General features: G+C 41.1%; 1 protein-coding gene and 1 long non-coding RNA gene across 5 annotated transcripts in view; one reads left to right on the top strand and one right to left on the bottom strand.

Annotated features, from left to right (window-relative positions):
• The window catches only part of LOC146656081 (stromal membrane-associated protein 1-like), a 159122-nt gene that overhangs the window by 114580 nt on the left and 18777 nt on the right, over nt 1–25765 (bottom strand). For all 4 annotated transcript variants that reach the window (XM_085428971.1, XM_085428974.1, XM_085428976.1 and 1 more), the window contains exons 2-3: nt 17786–17919; nt 15720–15805 (exon numbers count right to left, since the gene is read on the bottom strand). In XM_085428971.1, coding sequence (XP_085285097.1) covers nt 15720–15805; nt 17786–17919 — 220 coding nt within the window. The remainder of the gene's footprint in view (nt 1–15719; nt 15806–17785; nt 17920–25765) is intronic.
• On the top strand, nt 1573–5074 carry LOC146656082 (uncharacterized). The gene is made up of 2 exons (XR_014914407.1): nt 1573–1736; nt 3006–5074. It is a non-coding gene; the product is annotated as an uncharacterized LOC146656082 (long non-coding RNA).

The raw sequence follows: 25765 nt of genomic DNA, 5'->3' as shown, positions 1-25765 counted from the left end.
ACAGCATGTGTGTCAGGATCAAAAGCAGACGCTGATGTAGAGCCTTGAAACAAGGTTAAGTGGATGATTGTAGGAGTGAGCAATTAAAAAAAACTCTTAACATAGACTAGCATCAGTACTGATGCCAGTGCCAATGCATGCTACAGACAATTGTGTCTATATTTGTCAGAAGCACAAGATTCAACGTTTCAGTGATGGAGGAAACGTTTAGATTTTCTACATTCGGATCATCCCAATGTGCTAAAAGAAAAACAGAATCCTGTTAGATAAATTAAAATGAAATATTTGACAGAATTTATGTACTGGGAAAATGTCAACCTCAGTGATGAGCAATCGATAATAAGATGTAATTATTTCTGCTGTTTTCAATTAGTGGGATGATGATCAGCTGTACTTTACTTGTTGAACAGCAATCTCTTAAATCTGGTCTTCACAACATATATTTCAGAAAGACTCTTTGCCTGAAGAAACGAGGCTACATTGGCTTCAGAAAAAGAGCTGATGTTGCTCATGATGCTACAAAAACATTTCTACAACAATCTGAAGGTTAAGCAACAACTGACCTGGGCACACTGGGTATACCAGGACACAGAACCATCTTTATAGGTTCAGGAATCATCTCTAAAGTGTACCAAACTAAGCTACAAGCAAGACTTGCTCCCTCCAAGAGCAAGTAAAAGTCAAGCTGTACAATGCTCATGGGACCACCATTGGGATAACACGAAACAACAAGACAGTGAAAATCACAAGGAGGCTGTTAGAAGGTTTTTTGACCAAAACACAACTTTTTGATTCATTCGACAATCGTTAGAGTTACAGAAAACACTTCATTGCAGCATAAGAACCTTATCTATGTTATAAAACTCAGAGGCGACAGAAGTATAACAGATTCAACCTGTGTGTTGTATTCGTGCAGGGACAGTATTAGATTATTCTGTTATTATATGTTACCTTATATATGTAATCAAAGTAGTTGAATTAGAATACTGCTGTAGATCACATTATACCCTTTAATATAGAGTGTGTGAGCTGTATGTAGTGTAGTTCTCATTATACTTTTGAGTTAACAGAACATATTCACATATTAGTTCATTAGATAAATGTGCATCACTCTGTATCCTTGATCTGCTGGGAATGTGTTACACTGTTTTCTTGACATGCTTAATTGTTGAATCATGAAGAGAAGGTTGTAAGCAGGAGACTCTGTGTCTAAAGACAGGGGAGATAGATAGACCACATTCCACACCCCCACCTTACAGAAAGCAGAGAAACAACTGCCGAGGTCATAACTTAGGCGCTGTAACAGAGAAAAAATGTGATGTTTTGGCTTTTACGACTAGCTGGGGGCCACTAGAGACTATAAAAAGCTGAGCAACCCGTCACCATTTTGAGACATGTGCCTGACCCTCTGGTAGCATCTCTCCCGTCCGGACGTTGTAATGCTCTGACTGTTGAATTGTATGGAAATAAATGATTGTTGATTGAGCATTGATACACCGAGTATTGTCCTTCCTTCAGCCCAAAGATTCAAAGAATTGGGAGATTTCAACAACTTGGTGCCGTGTGACCCGGATCTTTGGTGTGCTGAGGAGGTGTAGATTTGGCCTTTGGTGAGATCGTGGGGCAAAGTGAACAGAAGGCCGGCCTAAAACAGAAAGGTAAGCACAGCCTGTTGTATTATAAATACCAAATGTGCATATTGGGCTTTCCAAATTAATCTGTTCGCTGAGTCACATGTATTTTCACAGTAAATTTGTCGGTGTCTGGTTTTTGGCGCAAGATACTAACAACATAAGTTGAGGCTGAATTCCAGTGTGTTAAATAAACTGCTTCTACCGAGATACTAATAACATACTACGTTGGACTAGTTGCAGTAAACTGCTTCTACCGAGATACTAATAACATACTACGTTGGACTAGTTGCAGTAAACTGCTTCTACCGAGATACTAATAACATACTACGTTGGACTAGTTGCAGCCACTTTACCTTCCACATTTAATTTTGTCTAATACTGGCTTCTGTAGCAATAATACGTTAGAATTTCTTCTGAAGACGCGGCCATTAGTCCAGTACATTGAAGTCGAGGTTTGTTTATTTTGTTTATGGTGTCAGTGACGTCCTGGCTTTTGCCGGCTATGAAATAGAAGTTGATTTAAGGAAAAGCAGATGCTGGCTTCACGGTGCAGTTGAACGCTGGCAACGCGAGAGCGAAACACGTCCGTAGGTTTGGTTTATGATACGGCGTGTTCCGGTGGTGCGGCCGTGAAGTGCAGTAGTGGTTGGTGCTAGTTTTAGTACATTGGATAGAGGTTTTGACGGTGGTTTGTGGCGTCAGTCGAGTTTTAAGGGCTGCGGTCATAATACAAAGTAAAATTTTAAGTACATAGAGCAAAACCTGGTTTATGATGTCAGGTATAACTTCGGGGATGCAAGCATCACTTTTATGATGCGACTTTGCCCCGTTGTGGCGGTCATAAGCGCAGAGAAAGGGGTATTTTGGTCTATGGTGCAGTGTGCTTTAAGAAGATCTAACAGTTGAGCTCAGAGGTTTCTGTGCAAATTTCTGCTGATGAGAGGCGCTCTCTGTGTGTCACACTGATGGTGTAACGCGCTGTGTGTGTAAGGCGCGCTCTGGCCGTGGGTGAGGCGCGCTCTGAGTGTGCTTTTTGTGTGTGTGAAGTCTGAACACAGTGACAGTGACGGTTGATGTGTTTGATTAGGAGGACATTAGAGCAAATACACATTTTAGGATCAAAGGTTGATGCCTAGTGTACCTGTGGAACATTTTGCCTATGGAGTGGCGACCCTCCTGTTCGTGGACGCGCGGGCAGGACCGGCGGCGTCCGGGTGCCGAGGTGGTGACTTGGGGAGGTGAGGGCCCCCGCATAGCTACGGAAATAACACTGGAACGGCCGTGTAATCACGGGTTCACATTTATTCCGGACTAGAACAAGACACATTTTGCGAACAAAGGTTGAGTCTAGATTAGTAAAGAAATAAAAAGGTTGAATTCCTCGTTTCAGTGGTTGAAATTGTTGTGTGCCTGTCCCCTGACGAGTGTGAAATTAAATAAAGAGGGAATTTGGAGCCACATAGAGATAGACGGGCATAATTGGGTGTATTACTCTGTGGTGTAATAAAAATAAAAAGGAGAGATAGTAAGAGGTGTGCAGTGGAGAATTATGGAGGAGTAGAGAGAGGAATGTGTTGGGAGACTGGCGTACAGTTTACGCTGTCAAGGTAGGCGGGTTGCCTGCTTATCTGTTTAACAGTGATGAAAATGAAATTAAATAAATCTCTTAGTGTGTTAATACAGGAAGCTGCGGACCTGGACCAACTGCCCCCACAAGCACAGCGGCCGAAGCAAAATTATAGGTAATGGGAACCACACCCAGCACGAATCAGCAGCTGTGAAAAAGACAGCAGCGAGGAGAGAATTAGAGGAGGAATTAAGAGAAGTTTTAACACATAAAATTGGGGCCAACGGACTTGTGGAGGTTGGGAAGGCGTCCGGAGCATCACAACAAAAAGGTGAAACAAAAACACACACAAGCAGAGAAATCTGAGAGAAAGGCTCCTGTTAAGGTAACGCCTAGTTTGAGAAAAGATAAAATTAACCTGCTTTTATACAAATGCACATACACGCAATGAAGAAACAGCTTACACTCATGAACACGTGAAGATTTTCCAGCAAGGTTAAAGAAAAATTAACATACTTAAATGATGAAGTCTATACATTACTGACAAAGAAACCCTCTGGGTTGCAGGACAACAATTTAACTAAAAAAGGAACACTGGTCTAACCAACCAGGCAAGACACAACAAATTTAGTGGTTAAAAGATTCAAATTGTGACATGTTTTCTGTTGATTGATTAATAAAAGTGATTACTGAATGAAAGAAAATTCCTTTTTTGGGCTTTTAAACATGATCTTAAGAATTTTAACATGTACCGGTGTTGTCCTGTCAACTTGGTGGGTTAGGAGTTGATTATATCGGGAGAGAAAAAACAAAAAAAAGGGGGAGAGAAGGCTGACACAGGGCCTGGCCCCGTTGTCTCCCCTCTGAATAACACAGCCAACACAACATCATTTTCCTGTTCGTTTGTTTTTGTTTTTCGTTTGTTTTTGTTTTGTTTTGTTTTTTCTATACATATTTAATTACAGGCTGCTTTGCCGGCCCTGAAAGCCGAGGCTGACTGGACTCCTGCTCTCCCCCATACGTGACACTGACCAAATGCTGCAACAGCTGGACCCACAACAACGACCTGAGAATGTCAACAGACCTGCAGGAATGTGATCTCATGCAGCCGAGACGGAGAGCACTAAACCTAAGGCCCGTTTCACTACACGGGGGAAAATTCCCAGACTGCGTCAGCTGACAGAGCTGTGATGAGACGCCCGCCAAGCCCGAATGAAAAGTAAGGCCGAGCGAAAGAATGCTGACCTTGATAACTTTGCATTCACACTGTGCAGGACAGTGATGGACCAACACGGATGATCGGGTGGCGAAAAAGGGCGTGACCGAGACAAGAGGAGTAACTGAGGACAGAAGGCACCTCAGAATGGACAAAAACACAGAAGAAGATGCAGGTTTCACCTGCGGTGAACATCGACACTGGAGAAAGGACTGCCCCAATTGGGGTCAGAACCAGGACGGACTGAATTTTGAGCAGCAGCAGCAGCAATGGTCGCAAACAAACTGAAAAGGAGGGGGGCAGGACCCCAGGGCATGCTTCAGGCCGTGGTTTACCCAGAACACCAGAACAGGAAAGTGATGAACACAAACACCCACACAAACACACACATCTACATGCACTGACTCAGAATGAAGAGAAACACACACACACACACACACACACACACACACACACACACACGTCTCCAAACACACAGATTCAGAATGAAGTGAAATACACACATGAACACGTGCACTCGTTGAGTGAGTGAGAAATGACACACACACACACACACACACACACACACACACACACACACACACACACACACACACACACATTGGAATGCTGATTCACTGAGAAGTGATCCACATACACACACACACACACACACACGCTGATGCAATGAAGAATGCTTTGCTTATGCGGATATGCAAAATGCTGCACACAAACATCCCAATGCATAATTTTTATGAGGAGCCATTAAATACTTAGAATGTGTTATATGTCACCTAGAAGGCATTTATGTAGATTTTAGGAATAAGCTCTAAAACGGTTTGGTTATGAAAACAATGTCTGTGCGTGATGTCTGTTTATGGCTCAAGGCCTTGACTGAATTCTTTGCTGTGCTTCACACAGCCCTGATGAGGAACAGTGGCACAGAGTGAAAATGATGAATTAATAGTGTAAGTTTTAGGTCGGAGTACGGCATTTTCTGTGATTGAGTTTTAATTCAAGGAGGAACAAAAGGTGTTATGGCACCTGAGGTTCTCATTCCCACACAATATTGTCCCGGCAGGAAGCAAAACGTTCCTGTGAATTTCTGGTTGATTTTTTGGTTTTGCTTAGCGCTAGCTTGATGTTATCAGTGAGCTTTGGCTTGTGTTCTTTCTCGTAAGCGAGAGAGGGATAGTTTTATGCTTGGACATGTCTGCAACGGGCCCTAGTTTGTGTTATTGTTATTAGTGTTTTGTTGGTTATGTCTGTTTTCGTTTTGTTACAGTGCACTGAGATAAGAAAATCTGAGAGGTGTGATCCACCGGTGGTGATATGTTGATATTTTGTGAGTTTATGATTTAACAATCAGCTCTTTAAACCAGGCCTGAAAGATTGAAATTTAAAGCGCTATGAAATATTCTTACAAAAACAGTTGCAAAGTGTGCTTCTCCATGATTGTAATTGGCTTGGGAGAAATTCACTTATAGGGAACACTGAGAAGTTCTGAGTCTAAAAGGATTGCACCGAGTCAATCCGGCCCAAAAAACAACAAGGAATTGTTTTCCTTTAAAATGATGACGTCATCTTGCTGGTGATGGAGGCTCGAATAGGTGAGACTCCATTATCAGCAACATCTGGTATGAATGTGTATGGAGGTATGCATGTGAATGGACTGTGATGGACTGACGACTAAAAGTTTTGACTGACTTGATACTGAGACAATGACTGCACCAACTTTAGGATTAGTAAATGCCAATAAACAATTCATAAACAATTCACCCAGCCGACAAGAGAAGGGTGGATGCTTCGCTTTGTTTTGTTTTTTCAGGAGCAGGAGGATAAGAGAGACTGGAGGAGGAGACTCTAGCTTCACATAAGTATGAACTGCAGACTTAACACTGTGGTTGCTGATTTTGAGTTACCGATGTTTGCATTAAGAAAACTGTGCTATATTAGCTGTGTTTTGATTAAGGTATCATGTTATATTATTGGGAATGCCAAATGCTACAGTGGAGAAGACTTTTGATACCACTCATGACTGGAATATGTTATTATTAACCATAGCAGGCCACTGTAAAAAGTCAATTAAATTTTATAGAGGAAAATCGCCAAAATTGAACAATACCTATGAATGACTGGCCACATTCAGAATAGAGATATGCAATAATAAACATTGGTCCACGTGATTTAGGTTCTCACTTGAAATAGTAAGTTATTAAATGTAGAATATAATCGACAGGGACATTTGATAGGATGTGGTACTGAAAAAGAACAAGAGCAAAGTAAATAAAGAAAATATTGTGTTTAGTTTGGATAAATTCAAATTAAAATGTACCATTACACTCAGAGGATCAATATGAAATAAAACATATGCAAAATTTGTAGGAAGTACATGACTGATAACTGTTCTGTCCTGAGCGTTTGTTTCTAGAGCACCCACTTGACCACACCAACAGTTTCTCGCCACCGAGGAGGGGTACTTGCAAAAAGAATAAAATAAAAATCTGAGTTTAACAAAACATTTTAAATGTAAATATCAAGCTTACCTTTCTTTTTCCATGAAATGTGCTTGTGGGCACGCCAGCCATTTTGAAAAGGTGGGCAAAACAACTGGCAAGGCCACACCCCCACACGTGTGATATAATTTTAAAGGTACTGTTGCCCTCTCTAAGAAACATCAGGACTTAGAGGAGTGGCAAGTAGAGTATGTGAGCTACAAGCAAAAACTAAAATGTGTACTACAGTGTGCAAAAATGAAATACTGGGTCATCAGGGGGTCATGAGGGACATTTATAAAACTAAAAGTCCCACTAACCTTAAAGTGCACTTGAAAAGCTCACACAAGAAGGTTAACCTAGCTTACCTAGAAGACCTCATCAGGGGGAGCACACTCCCCCTCCTTGAAGAGCTCACCCACTCAACCCGCATCCCCAGAAAACAGCTAACCCCAGATAAGGCAGCGTGATGTATCCCGAGACAACAGGACTGGGACATCTAAATAAAGGTGTGAAACAATCGCCTTCAAAAGGTTATCAATTCACTTGAACCAAAATTAGGACCACACGGTGCGGCAAGAGTTAATAGTTATTAGTCTCAACACCCAAGGATAACCAGAAGAGCATGACTGATATGATGGAACTGGGATTTTGTTACACTTAATTTTTGCAAAACACAAATAAAACTAAATTGAAACTAAGGATTTTCAGAAAATAAAAACTAAACTAAACTAGCAAAGAATTGGTAAAAACTGATTAAAACTGATGAAAATTGCAAAACTATTACAACCCTGGTCCAGACTAAGATGGTGTTGGACATCTTCAGGGCAGAAAAGGGTTGGTGTGACCAAGGTGTGGTTTGGCTTGTTGTATGTACATTTCAAAATGTTACAGCTCTGGATGGACCAGTTACCAGGGCATGGAAGGATGACAGACTTTATTACATGAGGAGAAGGGACATTTTCGGGATCGAAGATCCTCAGGGATGACAAGGCTGGAGCAACGGTACTCGAGAGAAGAATTTCTGATACTTTCTGAGATATGATGTCACCAACCTTCTCTTTTAATTGTCTAGCTCCAATGAATTGACACATGGGAGTGTGTCAAAAAGGGGGAAGTTGAGTCCGAACATCAAACAATGGTTTTATGAACATCTTATGACGTTATTTCTGTGTTTAATAATTTAGCTATGGTAAAACTTAAGCTTATAATGTGTTAGACTTAGAAAGGGTTCACTAATTTTTGATTTCTTTTACACACACATAGATTATGATTAGAATAGGTCCTGAACATAATATTTTAAACCAAATTTGAATCATTAGAACAACAATGGATAACAATATTAGATTATCAAGGCTAGGGAGAGAGGTGTTTTGGTTTTCTGTCTCTTGCAGAGAAAGGAAGAGACACCAGACGGGGACACGGAGATGTGAGGACCCTTCACAGCAGGGACAGATGTAGGGACTGCCGAGACAGCAACTGGGGTCAAGTGTCATGACGTTTGGGCTCCTGGAGAAGATGGATCCCACAAACACAGCAATAACCATGAAGGGGTTGGCGAAAACCAGGAACACCAGACCAACGAGGTTCAAGAGGCTCTTGGCAAAAAGGGGGACACGCCGGTGAACCCAAAACACACAGATCCTTGTTTGAAATCGGGGCAGAATAATCCCCAGAACTGTGCAATGACTAAAGGGTGGTCTAACCCCGGAGGTCGAAGAAAGAAGCTGAGAATCACCCAACTGGAAGACACTGGTAGCTGCAGCAATAAAAATAAAGGTTAAAAGCTCCTTAGACAGAGGTTCTAGTCTAAGTACATTTGAAAGGTATAAGGTGGCATTAAAATGGGAGTGGAAAACTGGAGCACCAAAATAAAGCTGTGGGAGAATTGGGGAGTGATGGGAGAGTCATCTGTAACTGCTGTTATGGTTGTAAATCTAACTTTGCTTGCATCTGAACTGCGTGAACACAGAGGTCATCCCACATATGGTCCACCCGTTAAAGGGGGACAGAGGGCCTCAGGATCAAGAAAACCTGGACCTTGCGACCCTGGAGTGCATGTTGTAAGTGATCTCTTTCAGAGATCAAAAGGGGGAATTATTAGATTATTCTGTTATTATATGTTACCTTATATATGTAATCAAAGTAGTTGAATTAGAATACTGCTGTAGATCACATTATACCCTTTAATATAGAGTGTGTGAGCTGTATGTAGTGTAGTTCTCATTATACTTTTGAGTTAACAGAACATATTCACATATTAGTTCATTAGATAAATGTGCATCACTCTGTATCCTTGATCTGCTGGGAATGTGTTACACTGTTTTCTTGACATGCTTAATTGTTGAATCATGAAGAGAAGGTTGTAAGCAGGAGACTCTGTGTCTAAAGACAGGGGAGATAGATAGACCACATTCCACACCCCCACCTTACAGAAAGCAGAGAAACAACTGCCGAGGTCATAACTTAGGCGCTGTAACAGAGAAAAAATGTGATGTTTTGGCTTTTACGACTAGCTGGGGGCCACTAGAGACTATAAAAAGCTGAGCAACCCGTCACCATTTTGAGACATGTGCCTGACCCTCTGGTAGCATCTCTCCCGTCCGGACGTTGTAATGCTCTGACTGTTGAATTGTATGGAAATAAATGATTGTTGATTGAGCATTGATACACCGAGTATTGTCCTTCCTTCAGCCCAAAGATTCAAAGAATTGGGAGATTTCAACAACAGCTAGTCATCGGGGAAGGAACAGTTAATTTTTTAACTATATCAGCAAGTTCTAAAGGAAAACAGCGAGACGCATATCTGTGAGGTGACTCTTAAGAGAAAGTGAGTCATGCAAAAAAGGTAAAAAAAGACTAAAGTTAATGTTCTGGAAGATTCCACTCAAAATCATCACCTCAAGAAAAGAGTTCAAGGTGTTCTGTACAGAGGATTTTATTAGCAGAAACACTAGCTGCAGTTTTTGCTACAACTTACATTGAAACCAAAGGTTTGTACACTTTTGCCCCTTAGAAATATGTGAGATGAGAGGCTAGGTAACAGAAGCGTCACATCTCAGAATAATAATACTGATCACTTTTATTCTTTTATATTGACCATTATCCCTAAATCTGACATCACATTGGGAGATTAGCAGCAGTAACTATGTTGAACACTTTGTGTAAAGGTAAAAACAATTATGCAATTGCTTGATTTAATCAATCTATCAGAGGATTGTTGATGTAAATCAAAGGATTTCATATTTACTGCACTGCTCACCTGTTTGAAATGATGCGTCGCTAAAGTCTGCAGCAGAAATTTGCTCAGCAAGTAACCTGACGAGAAATTACAGCATCACAACTAGAGCTGGGCGATATGAGATTTTTTCATATCACGATATGTTTTTTTCATTTCAGTCGATAACGATATCTATCACGATATAAGCCAAATAACTATATTTGTAAGATTTAAATGTGCCGTTGCTCACAAGTAAAATGTGAAATAATCAGCAGCTTGTTTTGATTTAAATATTTATTTCTCATAATAAGTTCAACAGGGTAGATGTACTTAAGGAACATGAGACTTTTTCAGATAAATAAAGGCAAATATTGCAAACTACACAAAAGGCAGCCGCTAAAGCGTTTAAGTTTCAAAATAGAACAAACGAAACAGACTAAATTGTCAATTCCACTTAGAAACAAAATATTAATTCTAAAAATAAATCTTAGTTTGTTTTACAGAAGAACAGACAAAATTGACTAACTTTTGTCAATATCAAATAAACTGAGAACTAAAAGGAAATTCTCAATCTCTCCTTGTTGTATAGCTGAGCTTTTCAAACAGTTTTAACAGTTACTTTAGTCTGACAAAAGCCGAATGACGAATTAGCGCTTCCAGTCAGAGACTGAGGCTACGTCCACACGTACACGGGTATTTTTGAAAACAGAGATTTTCCGTTTTCGTTTTAAAAAATAATCCCGTCCACACATAAAGGCAGAAATGAAGGAAAACGCTGCTATGAACATGCCAAAGCAGCAGGTGGCGCTAGATTCCTAACCGTGCAGAAATGTTGGCCAATCAGAAGTCTAGAAGCCTCGGTGGGAAAAAGTAAACAAAGCTGGGGCATAGAAGCAGAACCGAGTCGTATGTGTGGAGGGACAGTAACTGTGTGTATATGTAAGCATTTAAACACTGCAGAGAGTAGAATTAACAGTAACAGTATTGTAGAAATTCATTTCACCGAAACAATAACGTGGCGCACAGTGTGACGCATGCACCAGTTTATTGTATTTCCAGACTTGCTTTCGGCACAATTTACAGTGCACGCTACTCTGTTTTTTGTCAGACTTGAAATAGCCGAAATACCTTCACACTACGGAACTTCTATGGCTCTTCCGTTCAACAATCTCTCCGGCGTTGGAACCATCATCTGTTTTCTCTTCGGTCACGCTCGGTTGATTTTTCTAGTCGGCACACTCATTTCCTCCATTACGCGCTGGCTCCATTACCCGCTGGCTGCTTCCCAAACAAACACACGTGCGGCTTGGCACTTGTGCTGTACGTAACAAGTCACGCGACGTGACGCTGCGGCTGTGATTGGTTCGGCTCTGCGCTACTTAATTTGGATTGGCTGACCTTTTTTTTTTTTTTTTTTTTTTTTTTTAAAGAGGACAAGAGCGGCGAGGTCTATCGCGATAGCTTAATTTCTCTATCGAGTAAAAGTTATATCGCGATACATATCGTTATCGTTCTATCGCCCAGCTCTAATCACAACTAAGTGAAAGTGTCAGAAAGAGTGAAGAGGGGCTTTGTCAGCTTTAAATCCTGATTAGACTGAGTGTTTGTAAAAGGGCCCGGCAGACACTGGATCAATTGTATCCTAAACACGATGAGGCAGATCTAAAGTGAGCGCACCATTAGAAGATCGATGCCTGAACATTTGTTGACTGAGAGCTGAAGGGAAGCAAATTCATCAAAAAAGTGTTTTCTAAATAAAGAACACAAGATTCCAAATCAGTAAAAGTTATGTCAAGAAGGCTTTCTAGTAGTGGCCTCAGATGACAAGTCTTTAACCACTTCTGGGGCAGGAACACAAGGTTTGGGCTAAGAGATTTGAAAAGTTCCCTTTGCTGACAATCGGCAGCTAAACGTTTGGGCCATGAACAGAAGGCTGTATGTCAGGAGAATAATAGACAGCGTAATACTGCAGAGGATTTCAGTTAATTGGAGTCGGACACCTGAATGAATCAGACAGCTGTTGGTCTCTCTCCTGATTTCCTCTGTCTAAATGTTGTCTTTAACAGTTTTCATAAAATCAGCCAAAGAAATGGGAACAAATTTTGCATTTTGGTGACAGACATGTAAAATCGGTTCTCTGCCAGGTTGTCTGTTCTGTGTAGATACAACAGTGGTTCATCCTGGGTCCAGTTTTATGCTCGAATGATTAACAGGTCACTTTTAAGTGGCTTAACAAACAAACTAACAAAAAAACGTTTGAGTGGGGGAAAAAAAACAGCCTGAAAAAGATGCCTCAACACCACCTTAAAAGGTCAGCTCATTAGAAGCAAACTATAAAAAGAATTAAGGGTTGACTCGAGACTTTTGCACAGTACTGAATATTACGTTTGAAACACATACAGTATTTAAATGTATATACAATTTAGCCATCCATCCATTTTCTTCCACTTTTCCAATTTGCTAGAATGTATCACTTTTGGGCTTAGTTATAATGTTTCTCTTTTAAAAAGGGCAAAAAAATGATGTAAAAGAAAACAAAAACAAACTATTAACATGTCTGATTTCCATATGTGCGATGCTCGTCTCTCCATTTCATGATCACCAGGAAGTTTAATAAAAGACGCTCGGTCTAGACATGGATTTTGATTCTTTGCCACACGCTGCGAGTGACATGACTTATAATGTTCACTCCATTTGATGGATCAGCAAACTTTTCCCAGATAAAAAGGGGGGCACACGAACAACTGAGGTAATAGGAGAACACATTTACACTAAGAACCCCAACAATGTCAAAGGAAAAACACGCACACGACAGTGAGATAAGTGAGGATACACAAACAATCAACCCCACTCTCTCACTCTATCTTTCCCTAAACACACAAACCAACACAACTGCGTGCTGCTGTGCCACAAATCCTGACGTTCTTATCTGCCTATTTCAGCAGTGACGCTTCTGTCGGATCAAGTAAAAGACTTTAGAAGATTGAAAAATGATGACCACCCGCACGAGTGGAGCTGCTAGATAGGCTGGAAGAGGAGGCCTGCTGTGGCTGCGTCTCAAACACACTGCTTATTTATTACTGTTGACTAGAAACAGCAGAGCAGAACTAGGATGCTGCACTGAGATACCAACCATGGCACTCATGGCTGTAGTGGATAAATGTGTGGCCTGGTGACACGGTGGTTAGGCACACGTGACCACAAATCTCATGAAAGACCGATAAAACACACCAAAGGGGGCAGGGATTCTGACATAAGGGCGACTGCTGTTCTTTGACATAAAATCAAAGTCTGGGTCACAATTAAACTCATTTCATATTTATAACACTGTAATACTGGGGACTATTTTACCAAGTATCAACAGAAAGACCTCATCTGCGCTACCCACATGCTGTTTCAATTTCTATTTTCAATTTCAAAACCTAATACTACAAAAATCACCACAAATTACACATTTGATGCACCTGTTAGTTTCATATAATTCAGTTTTTTTCCACATTGATAACTAACAAAAAAGCTGGTCTAAGATTAAAACATTTAAAGTAAAAGCACATGTTCAAATGTGACTAACTTGATAAAATACTGCTGCATTACTGGTATTTTTATTTAAAACAGTATTTAAAACATTTTCTAAGACAACATTAATCTCAAATCCCATTTTAGTCCATACGTGTGTAAAACACGCCTGCATCTATGAATATCAATGCATTCAAACTCACACACACACACAAAATACAGAGACAGGACTCAAAGTCCATTTCGTCATTTATATACATAAGCACAGTAAACAGCAGGGCTGAGAAGCTGCGTGAGTATAAACAGAGGAGTACACACAGAAACAGCCACATTCAGGCGCGAGCTCCTCTAATCCTGGGTCTGTTATCTGCTGCTTTCAGCCAGCGGCGATGCTGTCAGAGCAACTAATGGACTTCAAAAGAGTGAAGAATGATGACCACCCGCACAAATGGGCCTGCCAGATACAAGATAGGGTATTAGAGGAACATTTCAAACAGGGAGATTATTTATTTTGGTCTGCTGGTGGAAATATGAACATATGCTGGTGTGTTAACCACACAGCTGTCTTGTCTTGTATCTTGGAAAAGGGCAAGCTGGAAAGCGCTGTTACAGCTCTGCGTATAAACACAAACTGCTCGATATGTCCCGGTTAAATGTGCGGAAAGATGCAGAAGTGGCAAGCCTCTGTGTGGAAATGATGTGTGGCGATGTGTGTGCAGCTGAAGCTCAAGCCTGATAACCACAATGAGTTCGATTTGAGATTGTAACGTCATAATGAAAAAGGACTCTGCATCTTTATCTTGTTGCTGTAAAGCTTTCTGACTTTTGATTATTTATCAGTATTTGCAGAAACACAAAAAAATAAAATCACTTACAATATATTTAAACATTTTAGGGATTTGTAGTAAAAATAAATTGAACAGGTAACTGGCACAGTCAATTACTTACTAATTATAAAACCACTTTTTTAAAAAAATCTTTCCTTATTGGGACATAAGGAATTTACTGTACAGTAAAAAAAAAAACCCTGCAAATTAAAATGTGCTGTAAATTCTGCATTTTCAATTCAAATCCAGTTGTTTTTTTCTGCATCTCACATACATCAAAAAATGAGTATCGGCTGGTTAAAATATGAAAAAGCCGAGTCCAGCTCCAAATTTTAAACAAACCAATACTCAAACATTTTTTTTTTTGCATTTGTCCCAAATTACAGATTCTGATTCTAACAATAAAGGCCAGGGAAAAATTTAATGTGTAAACACTGTCATAGATTTTAACGTGCGAAAAAAAAAAGGCTCAAAGTGGTTTGATGGACCACCTTCCAAAAAAATATTTCTTTAAAACGATTTGATATATGAAGCTAAAATTTCCCGGCAACCATTATATATTCAAACGTTATACCATAAAAGTTTATGCATATTGGAGGGCAGAAGACTTGTGTTGATTTGAGACCTAATGGCCCAGTGTCTCCACTGTGCAGCCTGAACACAGCCCCACAGGTTCTTTAAAGGCCCATTTGATAAAGAAGCCGAGTGATGGAGTGTTGCGTCAGGTCACTTGCCCCATCACCTCAAATCCAAGTGATGCGGTTTGTGATGAAGCGCAGAGTGAAGGAAAAGCAGCCAACAAGTGCTCGGCATATATGGGAACTCCTTTGAGACTGCTGGAAGAGCTCCAGGTGATGACTTCATGAAGCTGGCTGATGAATGGAGAGTTTACAAAGCAGTTATGAAACCAAAGACTGAAATATTTAAAGTTTTGTGCTTGATATAATGCGATATGTCCAAACCTTTGACCTGTATGGTGGTATAATGCATAAACTACTTATTTATGGTGACATTTAGAGTTTATATGTAGCTACATGATGACAGGAGCTTTTATATTTGCATGTAGATATCCCGACATGTGTGGCGAAACACAGGCTTTTATATCTGTGTGTACTGAAGTTGGCAGTTTTAATGCATATGTAATATGAAAGCAGTGATTAAAGTGTTCAGTGAGAGCGATGCTTTATTCCAGTGCATCTGTTTTTACGAGAATAGAGGCTGAGAATAATAAAAAAAGAGTGAGGGAGACAGCAGGAGGAGGATACTGGTCCGTCTGTGGTCGCCTGAAGTTCTCCGGTAGGTGGGCTTCATACAGCTGTCTGGCCCTGGTGTTGCCCATGTCCACCATACTCTACGAGGAGGGGAGGAAGGAAAAAGAGCCGAGAGAGAAAAGACGGAAAAACTGTGTCATTAATACAGAAAAGGCAGTCGGTAAAACACATTTAAGACCTTGTCAAACACACACAGCGAGTTCTTTCATACTTCACATTTGCATTCAACTCAATTTGCTGCAGATTCCTTCCCACTCGCACACAAACACGCACATGCCAAGTGAAAGACACACTGGCCGTATGTGTCAGGGCTAAATTAAGAGGAGGGTGATGAATGGGGTGATGATAGGAGAAGTGGAGGAGACGGAGTCGGAATAATCAGCCATCCAGAATTAATTAGTCATTGAAAACAGTGATTAACATTCAGACTGAGCCCCGTTCCACTCGCACTCAGCTGATGGATCGGCACAGCACGGGAGAAACGCACAGGCACACACCTTTCCCCTGCTACACACCAAGCGAGTACTGCTGTGTGAGCTTCACAGATGTACACAGACACACACAAACACAGAGTGTGAAATAAAATCAATGTGACATGCTAGTTATCCACAAAACACAGCTCCGCACTTACAAATTAGCATTAGGCTCTCTGTATTCCCTCTGCATGTGCATTTGCACACATGCTGCTGTGCATGTACTGCACATGGCTGCGTGTGTGTGTGTGTGTGTGTAAAAACACTGAATGCATACTAAACAGTGGATTTCTGAGGCTGTGTCAGTGCATACAGAGTGACCTTGCAGTATATGCATAACTTCACCTATCAAGGTAACCCTTAAAATGCACTTTTTTGGGGGGTACCATCTGGGTTCTTTGCATTTGCTCATGCCAAGATGTCTTAGGGCCGTTTATTTATTCTTTTTTTGGCTGAGCCAGCTCTAAATACAACAATAGTATAATACATCTTTTTCTTTTTGCTGCTCTCTTCAGGGGTCGCCACAGCAGATTATCTGCCTCCGAGCATCCTCCACTCTCACACCAACCTCCTCCTTCACCACCTTCTCTGCGGTCTCCATTCCTCCTTTCCTGCCATCTTTAATGTCCTTTGCCCAGAAGGATAATAGTTGTTTATGAAAAATGGATTACACACAATAAAATATAAAAAAACAAAACAATTAAAGGTTTTTAAACACACAGCAAATGTGTGTACAGAAAGAAATGAGAATGTCAGTGAGCTAGGACACTATATGAGGACTGTAGAATCTACTATGAAAACAGAACGCTGCATTAGGCCTTAGTGATGCATGTTGGCAAGACATTATTCATTTTAAATGTTATTATAAATTTTTCTGATAGAGCCCATACTTTATTGCGTCTGTTCTTGATTTTTGACAAACTTTAAAAGACAGCTGTTATATTGTCTCTGAAATGCTCGGAGGCAACTCAGGTGTGTTTAGCAACCTTAAGTATGCTTAAGTATAAAAAAGAAACATGCCAGTACATATAAAAGGAAAAGACTGAGGGTGTATTATTGCCAACTAGTTCTCTATTCCCACCCCTATTAAGCACCAGCAGCTCCTGTTTATGTTTGAAACATAAATGAACCAGATCACTGTTTGATAACTGTAATTAAAAAAAATCATAAGGATCATGTTTCGTATAATTTGGAGGTGGGTTTCTTGCCTTTGCCTGAATGAAAAATGAGAAGAAAGAAAAAAGACTCAAAAACCTAAATAATAAATCTTTCCTCCTGTTGTTTTTACTATTTTGACCATTTGCCTTGTTCCAAATGCTCTAATTTCAAATGTAAATCATCCTTGAAAGCAGAACAGGTTGCACACAAGCAACAAGTGAAAACAATGAGTCTTAAGGTTTTTGCTATTATTTGTGATCTTTACTACATAGATTTAAAACCTACAAAAAGAAATACAGTGAGCTTTTGTTTGTAAGTGGCAGAGATCATTAAAAGAATTAAACAATAACAGATTACGGGGTACAAGTTATATCAATGCATTAAGAAGCCTTAAAAGCAGTACTAGTATGGGGAGCATCATTTGCATACCTGGATCTGCTCAGGTGTCCACTGATCCAAATTGACAGATTTGACTCTGGAGATGTGGACACCCAGGTTGCGGTGGATGCCGGCACAGCGGATACACATGAACACCCCGAGGTTCCATGACGCCCACCGAGGCCCTGAAATGGAAAAGAAGAAAAGAGGATATTTCCACTATGAATTACTCCGGTTGCAGTTTTATTGTAAAACTCCTGCTGTGTTGTAGTTTAAGTGACTTGCTGCTGCATGTGAGTTGATCCCAATCATTTTCAACAATTTAGACTGCAAAGGAACTCAAAAACCCAAATAAACTCAAAACTGTGGAAGTGAAAGAACAGCAGGAAGTAAAGAATCAATGAAATACAACTGTGAAATGAAAAAGCAAGCCAGGAGTACTCTTCTCTTTGAAGCTCTTTACCCCACCACCATCCTACAAAACTATGCTTTCAAGTATGAAAAGGTACCTGTACCTGGCACTTGCTGCTACATACTGTGAAATTATTCATTTTTTAGATTTTCTAGGCTCCAGCATGGCCCTTAAATCACTGCTATCCACTGGTTTGAACAGTTTTTAAGCTACTGCTCTCCTGGAATTTTCAGTTAAGGATAATCACTCTGAAATGAATGTCAGATAAAGCTACCAATTTTAGGCTCAGAATATAGCAACAATGGACAATGGATCGACCAGTGGTCTTAACCAGCCTTATATCAAGTGAGGAATTGTCTTGGTAGCCACTTAAAGGAATCAGTCATGATTTAATTGGCACCACCTCCGAGTCTATTTACTAACTGTGTGCATATTTTTATTGCCAGAGTTTAACCTTTTATAAGGTCTACATGATAACACACAATGTCACAAAGCATAAGGTCTGCCCAATTGCTTTAATAAACACAGGTTCAGTGGACTTAAGCATCCTCCCTAGTAGCGCCAGATGTGGATCAAGTTGAACACTTTTAAGATGTGACAGAACAAGAGATATGAAGGATGGGAAGGAGGAGCTTGGTACAGAACCGAGCACCTGTGCTGTACCGCACCATTGGAGTGACAAGAGTGTCGAGCCCAAAGGTAAAGCTTTCATTTACCAGTCAATCAACGTTCTAAAAAACACCAAAAGCCATGAGGTTTGTTCTTTGGAAGAATAACCTTGAGGATAAATGAGGTACCTCTCTTCAGCCCTAGAGATAGGGTGGGAGGCAACTTCAAGCCGTGGATACAAGATAACTGGCCCTCCCTTAGCCCAGTTTTGCTGGAGGTTTCTTCCTTCCCTCTGTTGCCAAATGCTTGGTAGGGTTGTCTGTTTGATGAGGTTTTCTCTGAATTACTGTATTTACTTTACAATATAAAGTGCCTTCAAAATGTTGTTGTGATTTGAAGCTATATGAAAAAAATATTCAACTGAATTAAAATTCTGGTTTTTGTAGTGGTTAGTTACACTACTTCAAAAGTATTTGTCTACTTTCACAAGAATATGAACTTTGTTTCCCTGATCAATAGGAGTTAATATGGTATCAACTCACTGTTTGTATCTATATATACACATCTTCCCAAAGTTGGGAGCATAAAATTTTCCAAAATATCTTGGTAAGCTGAAGCATTAACATTTCACTTGAACACAAATGTTTGCGGAAGCATTCTGCATATCTAGGTTCTTGGTTTTATAGACCTGTAGCCATGGAAGTGAATGGTACACCATAATTCAATGATTTGGATTGTTGAGTGAATATTTCTGCCACTATAGTTTATGTGACGTGCTTTGGAAGAAGTTTGCTAGTGAACAAAGAACAGCAGGTTGTGAACAGCTTTAACAAAGTCAAATCAACACAAATTCAAACTCACAAGAAACAATTTGAACAAAGTCTTTGACAAAGTGTTGTAGTTGTGTGAAGTACACCATCAGGTTTCAGCAGAAATTAAAAAACATAAAAACATAAAATCCAAGCACCAAGAATCAAAGCCTTGTTTTGCTTTGGTAATACTGTCTCACTCACTTTAGTATATCAGAATGTGCTAAATGCCATTTATAATATTCTGAGACATTTTAAAGACATTCTTATCAAAACGGTGCAGGAAGTAATATTCTGAATCCCTAAATCTTGAAGGAAAAGCATGAAGGCGTGTGGTTTTCATTTATGGATATCATTTGATTAGAGCCCATGCAGTTTATTACATATAAAAGCCAATTAAATGTGAATGTATGTGTCAATAGAATGGCTGCAGTTAATCTGAAAGTGAAAGATACCATCCTAGGCGTTTAGGGTTGTGTCAGTGTCTGTCTTTTAAAGACAAAAAAAAAAAAGTCTTGAATTTTATTGTATGCATTCTCACTTCAATTTAGTGATTAAAGTTTTAATTAAATTTATTAAATTTAATTTAGAACCTACTTGAAAGTATGAAAGGTAATCATGAAAACAGTGTTTAACACAATGAAAGCAGCTTTGAGTTTAGAAAAGTGGTTTTGAAAACCTTTCCAGGGTCAAAATTATAGCAGTTTCCTTCTTCACGGCGAATGATCGAAACTTGACGTGCAGCCATGACGGCGGTGTTTCATGAAACCTCAAACGCTTCTCAAGATGACTGAGGCCTTAAGAATCCACTCACCGTAGGCCATGTGGATCTGATAAAGTCCCAAGGAGGAGTTCGTTAAATTATATGGCCTGAAAATGACCCCATAATTACACTTTCAACTCAAAGTGGCTGACTTCCTGTTGGATTTAGGTTATAGCTCCATGATTTCAGACCCATAGATGAAACAAAGCACAGGCACTGCTCTTTTGAAATATTCTAGGGGCCACTGTGGAGCCATTTTGCAGCAACTATTGATAAGAACTATAGAACTACAGGGTGGGCCATTTATATGGATACACCGTAATAACATGGGAATGGTTGGTGATATTAAAGTCCTGTTTGTGGCACATTAGTATATGTGAGGGGGCAAACTCCTCAAGATGGGTGGTGACCATGGTGGCCATTTAGAAGTCGGCCATCTTGGATACAACTTTTGTTTTTTCAATAGGAAGAGGGCCATGTGACACATCAAACTTATTGGTAATGTCACAAGAAAAACAATGGTGTGCTTGGTTTCAACGTAACTTTATTCTTGTATCACAAACTTGTCACCAGTGTTCGTCAAGTTATTTGAAAATAGTAATTAGTTACTAATTACTGAGTACTTCTCCAAGAAAGTTTCCAGTTTCTTTTATGATTACTTATTTTCAAAAGTAATTAGTTACTTTATTACTTTTAAAAAACATGATACACAACCTGAATACCTTTTAGCCCAACTCTATTTTTTCTGCATAATCCATCATATAAAATTGAATGAAATGAGAAAGTGTCTTTTTAAAACTTGTTTTATAAGTTTTAATCTTTTAACTTTATGCACATTGCATCAAGTGAAAATGACATTATGTACAACAGTCTTTGACTTGAAGAAATGTGTTTAACATTTAAACCTATTTTCTGCATATTCCGGCATATAAAATAATTTTTTGTGTTTACACTCGCTCTTTCAAATAGATGCAAGTAAAACACAGCAAAAAAATAAATAAAATCAAAGCTTAAGCGGCACCAAGTCTTGTCACTCTTTAACCTCCTAGAACCTGGCGTCCACATACAGTGGGGCAAAAAAGTATTTAGTCAGCCACCGATTGTGCAAGTTCCCCCACCTAAAATGATGACAGAGGTCAGTAATTTGCACCAGAGGTACACTTCAACTGTGAGAGACAGAATGTGAAAAAATAATCCATGAATCCACATGGTAGGATTTGTAAAGAATTTATTCGTAAATCAGGGTGGAAAATAAGTATTTGGTCAATAACAAAAATACAACTCAATACTTTGTAACATAACCTTTGTTGGCAATAACAGAGGTCAAACGTTTACTATAGGTCTTTACCAGGTTTGCACACACAGTAGCTGGTATTTTGGCCCATTCCTCCATGCAGATCTTCTCGAGAGCAGTGATGTTTTGGGGCTGTCGCCGAGCAACACGGACTTTCAACTCCCGCCACAGATTTTCTATGGGGTTGAGGTCTGGAGACTGGCTAGGCCACTCCAGGACTTTCAAATGCTTCTTACGGAGCCACTCCTTTGTTGCCCGGGCGGTGTGTTTTGGATCATTGTCATGTTGGAAGACCCAGCCTCGTTTCATCTTCAAAGTTCTCACTGATGGAAGGAGGTTTTGGCTCAAAATCTCACGATACATGGCCCCATTCATTCTGTCCTTAACACGGATCAGTCGTCCTGTCCCCTTGGCAGAAAAACAGCCCCATAGCATGATGTTTCCACCCCCATGCTTCACAGTAGGTATGGTGTTCTTGGGATGCAACTCAGTATTCTTCTTCCTCCAAACACGACGAGTTGAGTTTATACCAAAAAGTTCTACTTTGGTTTCATCTGACCACATGACATTCTCCCAATCCTCTGCTGTATCATCCATGTGCTCTCTGGCAAACTTCAGACGGGCCTGGACATGCACTGGCTTCAGCAGCGCAACACGTCTGGCACTGCGGGATTTGATTCCCTGCCGTTGTAGTGTGTTACTGATGGTGACCTTTGTTACTTTGGTCCCAGCTCTCTGCAGGTCATTCACCAGGTCCCCCCGTGTGGTTCTGGGATCTTTGCTCACCGTTCTCATGATCATTTTGACCCCACGGGATGAGATCTTGCGTGGAGCCCCAGATCGAGGGAGATTATCAGTGGTCTTGTATGTCTTCCATTTTCTGATGATTGCTCCCACAGTTGATTTTTTCACACCAAGCTGCTTGCCTATTGTAGATTCACTCTTCCCAGTCTGGTGCAGGTCTACAATACTTTTCCTGGTGTCCTTCGAAAGCTCTTTGGTCTTGGCCATGGCGGAGTTTGGAGTCTGACTGTTTGAGGCTGTGGACAGGTGTCTTTTATACAGATGATGAGTTCAAACAGGTGCCATTCATACAGGTAACGAGTGGGGGACAGAAAAGCTTCTTACAGAAGACGTTACAGGTCTGTGAGAGCCAGAGATTTTCCTTGTTTGAGGTGACCAAATACTTATTTTCCACCCTGATTTACGAATAAATTCTTTACAAATCCTACCATGTGGATTCATGGATTTTTTTTTCACATTCTGTCTCTCACAGTTGAAGTGTACCTCTGGTGCAAATTACTGACCTCTGTCATCATTTTAAGTGGGGGAACTTGCACAATCGGTGGCTGACTAAATACTTTTTTGCCCCACTGTATGTGGACATCACATTTTGGGTTATTTAGACCAAAATACTTAATTTTGCTCTACAAGGGCCTGATATCCACTTACGCGGACATTATTCTGCTACTGTTCTATCAAAATTTTAAATGAATATCCTCATATGTAGCTCTCATTTTTCTTAGAAACAAAAATTTGGTATTTCTTTGTTTTTACATTCATCAGGTCCCAATATGCCCAAATATCAAAGAGAAATTAAAAATGCATGCCGTGGAAGAGTTCGGGTCTTAGGAGGTTAATCTATTTTCACCTGCTTAGCAGGAGAGGGGCCGGTGGAGGTTTGCCCGGTGCCGCAGCGGTCATGTCAGTAGGCGGGATCCGGGGGTTTCTCTATGAATGTCACATTCCCGTGGCAGCGTGCTCAGTGCTTGCTCAGATTTGAAGTTGAATTTTTCGCTGTAGAATGAATTTTCTTCCCACAGAGTGTACAGCAGACGCTAATGTTTTTGTCACTTTTTACAGAATCAAACTCAAAAGTAATGTCAGTACCTCCGAGCTTTAAATGCTGCGTCGTACTCTCGCCCACACTCCCTGTTTTCCATTGTTGATCTACACACGTCTGCTGCTGCCACGAACGTCAAAAACTGTGTCATGAGACACTCTCACAAAGTGTCGGTTTAATAACGCAGTAAGGCAGCATGCTTACGGGAAAGTAACAGTAATCCAATTACTTTTTTGCAATAGTAACCCCTTACTTTAAAAGTAATCGGACTACAGTAACGCATTTATTTTAACGCGTTACTGCCCATCTCTGCCCATCACATAATTAAAATCACAGTCTGTGACGTCTCAAAATCAGATTAAAAAAAATTTGGAAACCTGTTTTTCAGAACAATCTGAAGCCTCAGTTTCAAATAATGAGCATTACTTTTGCATAACGTTTCCTTATTTATATGAGTTGAGAAATAAGTGCAATATCCCATCCATCCATCCATCTTCATCCGCTTTGTCCGGGGCCGGGTCGCGGGGGCAGCAGCCTAAGCAAAGAGGCCCAGACCTCCCTCTCCCCAGCCACCTCCTCCAGCTTGTCCGGGGGAATACCAAGGCGTTCCCAGGCCAGCCGAGAGATATAATCTCTCCAGCGTGTCCTGGGTCTGCCCCGGGGCCTCCTCCCGGTGGGACATGCCTGGAACACCTCACCCAGGAGGCGCCCAGGGGGCATCCTTGTCAGATGCCCGAACCACCTCAGCTGGCTCCTTTCGATGTGGAGCAGCAGCTGCTCTACTCTGAGCCCCTCCCGGATGGCCGAACTTCTCACCCTATCTCTAAGGGAGAGGCCAGCCACCCTTCGGAGGAAGCTCATTTCTGCCGCTTGTATCCGCGATCTCGTTCTTTCGGTCACTACCCACAGCTCGTGGCCATAGGTGAGGGTAGGGACGTAGATCGACCGGTAAATTGAGAGCTTCGCTTTTACACTCAGCTCCCTCTTCACCACGACGGACCGGTGCAGCGTCCGCATTACTGCAGCTGCAGCCCCAATCCGTCTGTCGATCTCCGGCTCCCTTCTCCCATCACTCGCGAACAAGACCCCGAGATACTTGAACTCCTCCACTTGTGGCAGGAACTCATCCCCGACCCGGAGTGGGCACTCCACCCTTTTCCGGCTGAGAACCATGGCCTCAGATTTGGAGGTGCTGATCCTCATTCCCGCTGCTTCACACTCGGCTGCGAACCGTTCCAGTGCAAGCTGGAGGCCACCACCTGATGAAGCCAACAGAACCACATCATCTGCAAAAATCAGAGATGAGATTCTGAGGCCACCAAAGCGAAAGCCCTCCGCCACTTGGCTGCACCTAGAAATCCTGTCCATAAAAATTATGAACAGAACCGGAGACAAAGGGCAGCCCTGGCGAAGCCCATCACCCACCGGGAACGGGTCCAACTTATTGCTGGCAATGCGAACCAAGCTCTTGCAACGGTTGTATAGGGATCGAATGGCCCGTAGCAATGGGCCAGACACCCCATATTCCCGCAACACCTCCCACAGGACATCCCGAGGGACACGGACGAATGCCTTCTCCAAGTCCACAAAACACATGTAGACTGGTTGGGCAAACTCCCATGCACCCTCAAGTATCCTGGAGAGGATAAAGAGCTGGTCCAGTGTTCCGCGACCAGGACGAAAACCGCATTGTTCCTCCTGTATCCGAGGTTCGACTAATGGACGAACTCTCCTTTCCAGCACCCTGGCATAGACTTTCCCAGGGAGGCTGAGGAGTGTGATCCCCCTGTAGTTGGAACACACCCTCCGGTCCCCTTACTTAAAGATGGGGACCACCACCCCGGTCTGCCAGTCCACAGGTACTGCCCCTGATCTCCACGCAACATTGCAGAGGCGTGTCAACCAGGACAGCCCTACAACGTCCAGAGCCTTCAGGAAGTGCAATATCCCTTTTAAGCATAATGTCAGATAACAATAAGAACCTCCATTTTAAATCAACGACCTATTGTTTAAAAAATAAAATAAAAAAATACGATGAATAATGGTATCATCTAACGTTGCTTGATTGTACTATAGGCACAATTTGAACAATGTAGTTAAGGCAGAATACTAAGGGCATCCTCCACATGCTCCGAACAATGCAGCATGCACAGTTCAACAATGTGTTAAGATAAAAGATTTTGCACTTGCCCAGAACGACCACATTCAAGGGAAAGAAGAGAGGCTTCTTTGTAGTCTGGGAGCCAAGATGCTCGGCACACAAATTTGAAGAGTCTGTTAACACTGAAAAGAATTACAGCA

The sequence above is a fragment of the Rhamphochromis longiceps genome, linkage group LG13 (genome assembly GCF_057381845.1).
Source record: "Rhamphochromis longiceps isolate RC_006_pf linkage group LG13, R_longiceps_female_GT1.1, whole genome shotgun sequence".
NCBI lineage: Eukaryota > Metazoa > Chordata > Actinopteri > Cichliformes > Cichlidae > Rhamphochromis > Rhamphochromis longiceps.
Note: the sequence above shows the minus strand (reverse complement) of the source record. Positions and strands in the feature narration are given on the sequence as shown.